This window comes from Spermophilus citellus (assembly GCF_964194105.1).
Source record: "Spermophilus citellus genome assembly, chromosome: 3".
In the NCBI taxonomy this organism is placed as follows: Eukaryota; Metazoa; Chordata; class Mammalia; order Rodentia; family Sciuridae; genus Spermophilus; species Spermophilus citellus.
Genome location: NC_138184.1, coordinates 139,239,651 through 139,252,579, shown reverse-complemented (window position 1 = coordinate 139,252,579; position 12,929 = coordinate 139,239,651). Strand labels below are relative to the sequence as shown.

The following is a 12,929-nucleotide window of genomic DNA, read 5'->3' as shown; positions in this document are numbered from 1 at the left end:
TGGGCTAGAATTTATTTACTTATTGAAGAAATTTCTGCCACATGCATACATTTTTCTTGCCATAATTTTCATCAGGGTTTTACTTAAGAAGTATTACATTGTTCACCTTTGAGGTATCATTGAGGAAGTTTTGTTTATGGCATGCCAAAATCTGTTACTAGATTTTTCTTTTCTTTTGGGAGAACATTTTTTTTGACAAATTAAAAGTCAAGGAAGTGCTATTCATTTGCTGTGCTTGTCATATTTGTTTGCATTAATAATTACCTCTTAAAAATTTTGCTTTGCAGTTCAAAATTTTTCACTTGAAATTAACACATTTACTGATAAACATATATAGTGCTTGCAGGTATATTGTATATTTTGTATATTATATGTATAATATATATCATTACTATTTACTACATATATTTTATAATATAGCAAGGCTAATACATGCCTTTTATTTAAGAGAAAAGCCAAAACTACTTAAATATTTTTTGTAGTTGTAGATGGACACAGTGCCTTTATTTTATTTGTTTATTTTTATGTGGTGCTGAGGATCAAATCCAGTGCTTCATGTATGCTAGACAAGTGCCTTGCCATTGAACTACAGCCCCTTCTCCCAAACTACTTTTCTTAAAAATAAAAATGTCTTTATATTGTATCAGTTAGTAATGATATATGTCTGTCTCATTAAATAGAATCTAATAAGACTGAACTTCTCCATAGAAAATGTACCACATAGAATAGTGTTTCAATTATCAACCAGCGATTCCCTGTTGTGCATAAGAATCACTTGGAAGCCATAGAAACTATCCATACTTGGATCTGTCCTTAGAGATTCTAAGTTGGTCCAGTGACCCTACCTAGATTGGTGACTATACAGTCTGGTTTACTACACTATCCATGTGTGATCTAAAAGAGACTATTTAAAGAGGCTGGTACTTTTAGGAGACCAAATCCAAAGAGAGAATATGCCCAGTGGAAGTTAGGTCCTTAAGCCTTTATTGATAGTGTGAAAATGACACTTTTAGCACTTTGACTCAGTAAAGATCCTTGAGTCTGATGGTTTCTATTGACACTCCTGAGATGAAAGTGAGAGAAGTTCTGGCCTTTGTAGCCATATTCACCATATTTTCCAGGTAAACTGATATTCTAGAGTTCTTAGCTCTTGATTCAAAATTAGAGTAGAAAATTAATTAATTAAAAAATTATAGTAGAAGGATTTTTTTTAGCATTACAAAGAAAGAGCACCAGTCTGGAAATGCAGTCATGTTAGAGATGCAGCAGTCAATATTGCTATTCTTCAATATTTTATAGAATTCCTATGTCATATATTTTTGTGATAAGCCATGGAAGAAAATGTGGTGTATCAATATATATTGATACTAGTATAAATCTTTCTAAGTAAGGAAACAATAAGAGAATAATTAGCTGATATAAAAGGAAATATACTGATACTATATATATATATATATATATATATATACTAGATAAGATAAATCATGATAGTATAGTTATATATGAAAAAAGAATGAATACATTTATTTCATGATGTAGTTATTCAATAGCTATGAGGGAAGATTTTTCTTTTCTGTTGGTAGATCATTTTTTGACAGCCTTGTAGAGATAATTCACATACCATATGACTCACTCCAGTGATTTTTAGTATGTTTTCCAAGTTGGGCAACCATAAACATGATCTGATTTTAGAACATTTGTCTCCCCCAAAAGTCATATCAATAGCTATCATTCCTCATTCCACCCATCTTGAAGCAACTGCTAATCTACTTTCTTTTTCTGTAGATGTGGTTATTCTACAGATTTCATGTAAAATGAATTATACAACATGTGCTTATTTATGACTGGCTGCTTTCACTTATAATATTTTCAAGGTTGACATATATTGTAGCATTTATCGATATTTCATTTCTTTTTTTGATGAATATTAATTTATTGTACAACTGTACCACCTTTGTTTATCATTCATCTTGATGCAACATTTGATTATTACCACTCATTGACTATTATTAATAATGTTGTTAGGAACTTTTGTTCAAGTTTTTGTGTAGATATGTGTTTTCAGTTCTCTTAGCATGGAATCATGAGCCAGTATGGTAAATTTATGTTTACCTTTTTAAGAAATTTTCAAACATTATTTAGTGGTTGTAACATTTTATATTCCTAGTTCTTCCATGTTCCTTGCTAACACCAATTGTTGTTTGGTTATAGCCATTCTCATGTGAGTGTGTGTGTGTGTGTGTGTGTGTGTGTGTGTGTGTGGACGCGCGCGTGGGCACCCACACTCACTCTCTCTCTTTCTTTCTACTGGGGATTGAACCCAGGAGTGCTAAATCACCTGAGTTACATCCCCAGCAGGCCCCCCTACCCCAGTTTTAAATTTTAGAGACAGGATCTCGCTGAGTTGCTTAGAGCCTCGTTTTTGCTGAGGATGGCTTTGAACTCATGATCCTTCTGCCTCAGCCTCCTGCTAAAGATATTGAGCATCTTTGCATCAGCATCCTGTTCATCTTTGTATCTTCTCTGGAGAAAAATCTGTTTAACTGCTTTGCCCATTTTCTAACTGGAGGGAGTATTTTAGTCTACTGTTTATGTTACATGTTCTATTTTTCTACTTCTAATTTTTCTCAGTTTTCCTAATTATTTGCTAGTTATTTTTAAGTGATTATAATAGCATATGTAAATTTGGATAAAATGTGATTTTTCTATTAATGTCAATGACTGTTTCCTTAGGTCACACTGCAGAATCGAATTGTATTGCCAAAAGTTAAATTATCCATCTATGTTCAGCCACCATTAGTATTGACTTGTGATCAATTTACCTTTGAATTTCTGGGTAAGTTTGTGTTTTGGCTTCAAGTCTACCATGGTGTGAGGGTTTCTTTCTTGTTTATTAAAAAACAAAAACAATATTAGTGTGTTTATTTCAGGGCTACGTTTCTTTTTTAAATAGTGAAGATGAGGCTTTTCTGAAATCAGTGATAATATTGTGTTGCTTATATTTTCCCTTCAAGTATCATACATAGATACTCAATCAGTTATTTTGTTTGGAATACATATTTCTAAGTACTTTTTAAAAGCTGGTTGGCTTAGTTATTGTGTTTAAATACCATAATTTGGAAGGATTTCTTTGTTCGTATTTCTCTAGTGACCTGTTTATTGAAACAGTAACATTTGTAGAAAGTATATTAACTTTAGAGTTTGAATCCTAGCTCAACACTCCATGTGTAATTTCAGGAAAGTTACCTTAGTAATCACTTGGAGCCTCAGTTATTCAATTTGCAAAAGAGGATAAGAAATGTATTGTTTTGAGGATTTAATTAGAAAAGGAATCTGTGTGGATTTAATCAGAAAATGAATTTGTACAAGATATCCATCCCGGCATGGTGGCGTGGCACATGCCTGCAATCCCAGTAGCTTGAGGAGGCTGAGACAGGAGGATTATGAGTTCAAAGCTAGCCTCTGCAAAAGCGAGATGCTAAGCAACTGAGTGAGACCCTGTCTCTAAGTAAAATACAAAATAGGGCTGGGGATGTGGCTCAGTGGCCGAGTCCCCCTGAGTTCAATCCCTAGTACCCCAACCCCCCCAAAAAAGATATCCATAATAATGTCTAAAACAATAGACCTGTCCTAAAAGGCAACTCTTAGTAAGGATTTCTTTGTATAGCATTATCACCAACTACTGACATCCAACCTGCCATTAGTCCTGTGAAAATGCTCTTTGAGTTTTCTGTCAAGTCTTTGTGCCCTTCCACCTCCCATATCAACTGATGGCATCTAATGAAAACTCAATAAATATTCATTGAATGACCAAACGAATGATTGACTGAAGTAACCTTGTAGGTGAGGCCCAACCATTAGATCTCACTTTAAAATATTTTTATAATACTTTCAATTTATTTTTCTAAAACACATTCTGAACAATTTATTTTTCCAGTTAAAAATCTCTTATGGCTTTCTAACACAAGTCGGAGGCCAAGTTCATTAATGCAAAAACATGCAAAGTCTGCTAAGTTCCTACTCTTATATTCATATATAATTCCCCTCTTCCATTTACCCCTACAAACTGTGTGTGCTAGCTATGATAAAGTATAATTTTCCCCTAATTTTTCTTTCCCTTTTTGTGAACCTTTTTTTCTGTCTGTTTGCACGATGAGTAGTAATGTCCAATGCTGGATACCTTGTTCTGGAGTCAGTTATTACCCCTGATATTACTTGTTTGTTGGATGATCTTTACCACTCTGTGTTCTGCTTTCCTCACACATAAAAAAATAGGAGCTATAATGTTTACCTATCTTGTAGGGTTGTTGTGAAGATTATGTGATTACTCCATTTAAAGTACTATGACAACATAATAGCCAAGTTATGGAATCAACCTAGGTGTCTGTCATTAGATGAATGGATAAAGAAAATGTACTGCGTATATATAGTGAAATTTTATCAACTATAAAGAAGAATACAATTAGGTCTTTTGCAGGAAAATGGTTGGAACTGAAGAGTAATTCTGAATAAAATAAGTCAGAATAAGTCAGACACAGATGTGGAAGCTAGAAGAAAAAAACAAATAGCAAGCAAATAATGAAAAATTATGCTTTATATGTATAATAAGAATTGTAATGCATTCTGTTATCATGTATTAAAAAATAAAATCAATTAAATAAAAAAATGAAACAAAACAGGTTAAAAAAAGAAAAAGGGTCTTCTTGAAATTAGGGAATGGAAGGGGTTTGGACAAGGGGGGAGGGAAGACTAGGGAGGTATTGGAGAGTGAAATTGATCAAATTATATATTTGTGTATACACAAATGTGCCACAATGAAACCTACTCTTCTGTATAATTAATGTTCACTAATGAAAATGATTAAAAAATAAAGGACTTATGACAATATTTGGCATATAGTGAATACTTAATAAATTTTAACTGTTATTAATAACAGTTGACCTGATTATGTAATTTACATTACTTTTATTTTATTTATAGCACCAGAGATGATTAGCACCGTATCCTTTTCTGTTTATTTGAAAAGAAGTTATACACCATCTGATTTGGAAGGAAATGCTGTTGTTTCTTATTCTAGACCTACAGGTAAACAGTGGTTCACACATTTGCAAGCCTATTTATGCCTTTAAATTGTTGGATTTATCAGTTAAATGATGATGTGTTTAAGATGGGGAGACATGTTGCAAAATATAATTTAATAAAAACCTGCTCTTTTGTACTGTTAAATGAACATTCAGGCTTTAATTACTTTTATATGTTAGGAGGAGTTAAGTATGTTTAACTGACTTCCATATATAATGTTTGGTTCCTTTTTTCAGTTAATAGCAAATTCGATATATTTTTATTCCCACTGGAAAAATGTTATTGTAGTTCAAACTTCATTTACTTGAACTAAAGAAAAGCCTAGTCTAACTTAGTTAAAACAAGAAAAGAATATTATGGATTACTCTAACATGACAGTATTCAATTTTAGACAATATTCTGGTGACTATGTAAGACTCCTTAGTATTTTATATGTTAAAATATTTAAGAACAAATATATTAAAATTTGGTCTGTATTTTTTCAAAAAATCTCTTTTAGATTTTTAAAGGTTGCCAAGTAAGTTTCAATCATTTTAAATTTCTATTTGGTTGAGTCCAACTTGATAAGTATTGTTTCTTTTTCTTTCCTATGTATTGAATTCATCCATGATAACAGTTTGACATGAGTTTGGTAGAAAATTAAACTTAGTAGTCATTACTTTTTTAAATGTACTTTTAAATGTAGTATATTTGATAATAGGGCATTTCAACAATATTAATCTTTTTAAAAGTGTTCTGTGCATACATATATATTTTAGTTTTAAAATGGCTTATTCATGTTTTTTTCCTAACCATTTATGTCCATTTGCTTACTTGGTGATTTTTTTCATATTTTTAATTTTTTCTTTGTCTGAATTTTCTTGCTTAGTCATTGATAAGTCTATATGCTTTAGTATGACTTTATAACCTACATATATGCTTTAGAAATCTATTTCTTCTGCTTTGTAAAGTATTTTGCTTTAAAAATTGTTTTAAAAATTTATTTTTAGCTAGAAGTAACCACTTTAGCCATATACCATATTTTTTCAAATTTGTGGTTATAGACATATTTATATTTAATGTTTAAATAGCTTTGATGAAATTTGTTTTAAAAAGAAGGAAAAACTTCATAAAGAATTAAGGAATAATGGACCTTTTGGTTGGATATTTCTGAAAGGAACATTGAGGCTTCTCTTTTCCTCCATATAGGGGTTGAACCTAAGGCACTAATCAAGTGGTATACCACTGAGCTACATCCCCAGCTCTTTTGATTTTGAGACATAGTCTCATTAAGTTGCCCAGGCTGTGCTTGAATTTGTTATTCTGTGCCATAGCCTCCTGAGTCACTGGGATTACAGGCATTTGCCACTTCACCTTGCTAAGATTTTCAATGTTATTTTCATTTTGACACATGAGATAAAGAAGCAGAAATATTTGGTTAAGATCTCCAGAACAATTTTCATTAATTGAACATTTCAATAATTGTCAGCATATCACACCTTGCTACACTGTCGAATATACAGTTGGAAGTCTGCTAATGCTTTAATTTCGCAAATTCTTTCATTCATTTTTTAAGGAAAACTCATGATACTGGTTGAAAATAAATTTAAAATAGAGAAATGGGTCATTAAATATGGGCAGAATGTTTCAAAATACATTATAAAGTTGTAAAATCAGTCTCTGAGCTTATGGTTGCACATACCACTTGGGGCTACTATGCTTTTTTATAGATGAAATTTAAAAGATTATAAATTATTCCTGGGACAGAGCACATAGATATTAATTGGCTGAAAGTGCATTAGAAATTAAATGTTAAGAAAATTATGTAAACATAAAAGAATACCAAGCCCCTAAACCCCAAATAAACATTGCTTCATAGTAGTATCTACTAAAATTATTTCAAGCAATAGTGATCGGAAAGATTATGTATTGGGCCTTTTAGTTGTTTTCCATCTAATATTCTTGATACCATTTACATATTGAGTACCTTTTACATATTGAGTACTTTTTGACTTGATCAGATATCTTTACCTCTTTTTACCACATTTAACACTGGAATAACACATTCATGGACTCCTGAGTGCAAATACATTGTTGGATTACATTTATTCAAGCCAGCCTCTTCAATTATGAACACTTTGTGTTGGTTTAGAGAGCATCTACACCATCTGTGAGAATATCTTGAAAATTTTAACTTATATTTTAAACAGATGTTTATTAAATTTATGTTGTAACCTTACTGCAGATAATCTGTTGCATTCTTTCTCCTCTATCCCCTTTTGCATTACATCTGATGGATAGATCGAAATCCTGATGGTAAGTGAAAAGATAATTTAGAAAGAGATGAATTTCAGAGCTGAGATTTGGTTGATGAGTATTATACCACAAATGAACTGTTTTATATATACTGCTATTTTAATTATACAGACCTCTTTAGGATAATGTGGTGATTTGATCCTGCTGTGGAGAACATAGTAGCTAGTTCCATGAAGAGTTAGATCATTACTAGTTGTTTCAGACTAATGAAAAAGAACAAAGTTAAGAAAAAGAACAGAATGGCTCCTTTTGAAAAACATTAAAGGATGTATTGTCAACTTATTGCTCAAAGTGTTCTTAGTTTTTATTTACAAGTGTACTTGTTATTATTTACATGCTTTGTTATTTTTACTTAAGAAAAAAATGAAGAACAAAGGTGTTTGTCATTGAATTCTAAATTGTCTATTTTCTGCATGCCTCAACAGATCCACCTTTCTCTCTGATAAAAATGCTGGGTATACTCACTCTGTGGGCCTCTTTCTTGTCTTGTTTAGAATTTGTGGGGGACTGTCATCAAATTCTTGGCCCCTTGAACTTGCTTGGGTCAAATTTTGTTACTCATTTCTGCACACCTCCCCAAATCCTTTGTTTGACTCTGCTGTAATACATGTCATAATGGGAGTTTTATTCAATTTATTTCTTATGTTTTCCTTATAGATTTTGAATTATTTGAGTGTATTGATATATTATGCAATATTAGGGTACACAGCAGGCACTAAAAGTATCTCTTACTTTGATTACTTCTTTCTAGATATCTAACTTCATATGGTGGTTTATTTTTATTAAAGATACTTTTGTCAAGATAAATTTTAGATAATATTAATTGATTTGTAACAAATATAATTAAAGTACTTAACAGAATATTTACTGGCATGATTTTAGTAATGACAACAATTTGAGTCATATAACAAATATCTTGATACCTGAATGTGTATTTATATGAGAAATAGCTTAATAGAAATAATGTTAAATTATAGTTTAATTCATAAAAATTCTTTTATTGATAATGAATATTTACATTTTAATTCTCAAGATTGTATGCAACTGATAAGATTTTGGATTAAATACTGTAAAATAGAATATTAATTTTAAGTGATTAGCTTTAAGTTGAAAAACACCAGTAATGTTTGAAATAAATTTATTCTTTTTTACTGTAAATTCAGCCTAAACTATGAGAAAAAGAATCACAATTTATGGAAATTTTAATGTTTCAATACAAAACTAGAACTGGTTTTAATAATTTCTTCTGATATATTTAAAAATGTAATTAAGCTTGAGGGAGTATATTTGAAATATTCAGCCACATGAAGTAGGCAAGAAAATAATATGTTGCCACTTGGGCTTACATGCAAGGCTTCGTATTTCAGACTGATCTTTATTGTCCTGATGTGTCCAGGTTATTTTGTAGATAAGCAGTTCTGCTTTTACATGTGGAAAAAGAGAAGCAAACAAGGTTTTATGTTGTCCCACAAGAGTTAGTCTCCATTATTTCTCCATTAAAGTTACATGACACGGGCAGTGTAAAACATGATTGCCGATGAAGCACAGTACGTAGCCAGACATAACAGGAAGGGATCAAGGAAGTTCTGGCTACCAGACATTGCTACTGCTTTGGGGTTCCTTGTTTTCAGTAAGAAATTACTCTAGCAGGCCCCTGGAAAGAGTTCTAAGTTATTATATAGATGTGTAATGTATAGATGTAGTTATCCTACTTTAATATAGATGTATGTTCTTTTTTCTTTTTAAAACACATTTTGGCTTCCTGTTTGACACTGATACTGGACTCTTGGGTGCGCCAGGTGTAATTAGAATTCTCTTCCTGGAAAAATTGTTCTGTCAGGAGTGGTTTTGATGTGAATTTTCTCTCTGAGTGCTAAATAATTTTGTGATTAATTGCACTGTGTTAGTTGCGACTATCCATTTCCTCTAGTAGGTTAGGGGAAGGGAAGTGTTTGAGGGAGAAGTGATTATATTTGCTTAAAAAAGCCCTACAGAAAAAAGTCGGACTGGTGAATGATGAGGCCAATATTTGAGTAAATACATGTTGAAATTTTCTTTTAGCTTACCAGAGTTTAGTAGGCCAGATATAGAGACTGTTTTTCCTACTGCATAGAGGAAATACTGCAGATAATGGGCAAAGTCAGGCCCAGTTAGGCTCTTTCAGTTAAGTTGAAAGCTGTTCTATGAACAACCTTGAAAAGTCTTTAAATACATGTAATTCTTTCTTTATTACAGACAGATGTGTGTGCGCGTGTATACACACACATACACACACGCGCGCACGCACATGCCTCTACTGGTCTTTGACTTTAGTCTTTGCTGTGGTTACAACCTGAAGAGTAATTGGAAGCCAAATTTATACTTTAAACTGCTCAAGAAAATGTAAACTCCAATAGAAATGTGCCTCAAATAACCCATGTTTATGTACTAGAGATTGTATTGAATTCCAGTTTGATGGGTAATATCATAAATTAGTGGCATTCTAATTTTTCTTCTAAAGGTATGGTTTCCTTAATCTGGTTTTTATAGGTTGTCATTTTCATTTTTTCCCCTAAAGGTAAAACTTTTCAAGCTGCCATCATTTAAAAAATAGCCATAATCATTTTATTTAGTATGAGTGTCATCATTTTTCAAAGTAATATTTTCCAAATGTCCTATGAAGCAGGTTTACAATTCCTGGGGAGAAAAGAAATTCTGGAGAGGTTCTACAAATCTTAGCAACTACAGATCATTGCCTTAATGTGTGATATTGTCATTAAATGACCTAACTGAATTGTGAATTGAGTTCTAATGTATTTTCCTCCTTGGGTTTATTAGTGCTTATAATACATTCATTTCTGTTTTGGAAAGTGCTACAAGTTCTTGAAGATTTAGGATAATAATCTTCAAATAAAGAGACTCAGTAGTATAAAGCTAGTGTTGTTGATTATCTGAATTTATTTTTTAACCATGAATTCAGTATGTACCTGATCCAAGTGACATAGAGGCTATGGTGCAGTTTTAGAAGAACAATTGGAGCCAACTTTTGTTTGAGAATTTAGCTTAGAATATGATATTACGAAATGTATACAAGATAGCTTTGTGTATAGATACAATTTTCAGGAGTTGGCTGTTGTACTACTCGTTAAAATGGAAAAAAAAAGATCTCTATTTTTTGTTCTTTTCAGACCATATCTATTAATTAAAGTTGTAATTTATTTTTTTGTGGCAGAAGCATATTCAGTGAGCACATTTTCATAATTCAGGGATATATAGAATATATGGAAATTTCCTTAAAGTTGGAAAAAGTAGTGCTTTATAATTTTTTTATGATTTTTTTTGTGTGTGGTGATATTGATAGTTGTGGTTTGACCAGTGTTTTAGATCATGTTACCATACTACTTGGATTCAAAACATTTCATCATTGTAAAGTATAAATACATATGCCTCTAAAAACCTCACAGAATGTCAGGAAATAATACCCTGGGATTTTCCTTGAGAGACACCAGTTATAATTTTCATCTAAGATTCCAGGAGAAGTGAATTTAACATATGTTGGTTATGAACAAAAAATGAGCTAGGTAAAATTTGATGGATAATAGATTATGCTGAAGAGAATGACAAATATGCTCCACATGCTCTGAAAAAGTATTTAATTGGCCTCATATATCAATATTCTTGCTATTGTTGATGATCTCTCACTATCCTGGTGAATAAGTAGTACTGAAAAGTGTATTCCCAGCCTGGATGTAGAGTAAGCCACACAATTCCAATTGTCATTAACAAAATATATTGCTAATTCCAGAGATCCTGCTCTGTGATCATGTCTCCATACTTATAATTGCTTCTGCTTTTGCTATTTTTAAGCTGCTCACTGACTAGACTGTGAAGAAATAAAGGAATTAATGTGTAAATCCATCAAGTAGATTAGTACATTTTGAGCTTTCCACTTCTCTACATAGTATGAAGTATGCTAAGATATAGACTTGTGTATATTATTTTTTATCTTTAATCCTATTCAGTCAAAAATTCAGTTATCTATTTCAATATGAATATATTGAAAACATTTGACAATTGAGTGATAGGAAAGCTTTTCAAAATGTCACTTAAAACGATATGCAAAGTTAAATGTCTTAAAAATGTAATATTAAAGTAGTATTCTTAATACTAATGTGTAAAATGGACATGGACTTCAGTAGAATGTCAGTAGAGCAAATTATGCTTTCATATTCATCATTAATTAAAAATGGTTAATATAATTTGAAGTAAGACTACTTAAATATTTAAAATGTTTTGATATTGAATATTTTAGATATGGTTGTATAGAGTCTTACTGATACAAAATTCAGATTTTTTTTTTGCTCATTTTAGCTGATAGTCTTGGATTAGAGATTGAGCTTTGAAGATTTTAAAGACTTAGTTTAGTCATTGAATATAAGTAACTATAATGATTTTTATAGTTTCCAAATATGATGATGTAAAAATATGATACTATTATTAAAGATCTTATGCCTATATTTCTTTTAAGATTTTATTTTTGCTTTGCACTTTTAAAAAATATAAATCAGGATGGTGTTCTACAGTCATTGTCATTATACTAAATAAATTGGGCAGGCAACAGACTTACAAATTAAAATAAGTTACTACTCAAACTACAAATTATTCTTTGCCAAATTATTTGTCAGATCTATGAATCTTCGTGTCTTTTCTTATTTCAGGCACTCCTCGAGTTGTCCAGTGTAAATTTAGACTTCCCCTGAAATTAATCTGCTTACCAGGTCAGGCTTCAAAAACTGCAAACCACAAACTAACTATTGATACCAACCAATCTCCAGTCAGTCTTCCCAGTCTCTTCCCAGGTAGGACTTTTGAACTAACATGCCTGTAGCATCAGATATGTTAAGAATTTTTAATGGAATTCTTCATTAGCAAATAATGATAGGGCAATTATCTGATAAATGTTAAATAAGAATATAAAAATGCCTCAAAGACTTTTCCCTCATTTGACCTGTTCAAAGGCGAAATGGCTTATATCAACAAGGTAATAAGTTGTACCTTTTAAGTTTGATTGAAATTATTATAATCATTATTTTGCTTCAGTATTCCAAAAATAAAAACGTTTTAGATTGGAATTTGGGGCTTGTAATGTAAATATTCATTATTTATCTTTATTGTGGATTTTCGACATATCCTCTTTCTAAGAATATAAATATTTAATTCTTTATCTTCATGTGGGCCTTTGGATATGTACCCTTTTAAAGTATATTCTTTCTTAAAACTATTTTTAGTTGTAGATGGCCACAATACCTTTATTTTATTTAATTTATTCATTTTTTTATGTAGTGCTGAGGACCAAACCCAGTACCTCACACAGGCCAGGCAAGCACTCTACCACTGAGTCACAACCCCCGCCCGAAAGTATATTCTTATATCCCTGAAAAGTAATCTCATATAAGTAGGTGCTCTTTGTGGTTTTCCTGTCTACGGTAGCAGGAGGGAACATATGTTCATTCAGGTCATTTTGTGGGGCTTATTTAGGGCTCCCGTATCACAATGATCATTTGGGGTAATTT

At 31.5% G+C, this 12,929-nt stretch overlaps 1 protein-coding gene across 6 annotated transcripts in view; it reads left to right on the top strand.

Annotated features, from left to right (window-relative positions):
* BBS9 (Bardet-Biedl syndrome 9) overlaps nt 1-12,929 on the top strand; it is a 512,444-nt gene that overhangs the window by 247,690 nt on the left and 251,825 nt on the right. For 5 of the 6 annotated variants that reach the window (XM_081288277.1, XM_081288275.1, XM_081288279.1 and 2 more), the window contains 4 exons: nt 2,734-2,836; nt 4,981-5,085; nt 7,363-7,377; nt 12,075-12,215. In XM_081288277.1, coding sequence (XP_081144403.1) covers nt 2,734-2,836; nt 4,981-5,085; nt 7,363-7,377; nt 12,075-12,215 — 364 coding nt within the window. The remainder of the gene's footprint in view (nt 1-2,733; nt 2,837-4,980; nt 5,086-7,362; nt 7,378-12,074; nt 12,216-12,929) is intronic. The other variant, XM_081288276.1, reaches the window with a different exon arrangement.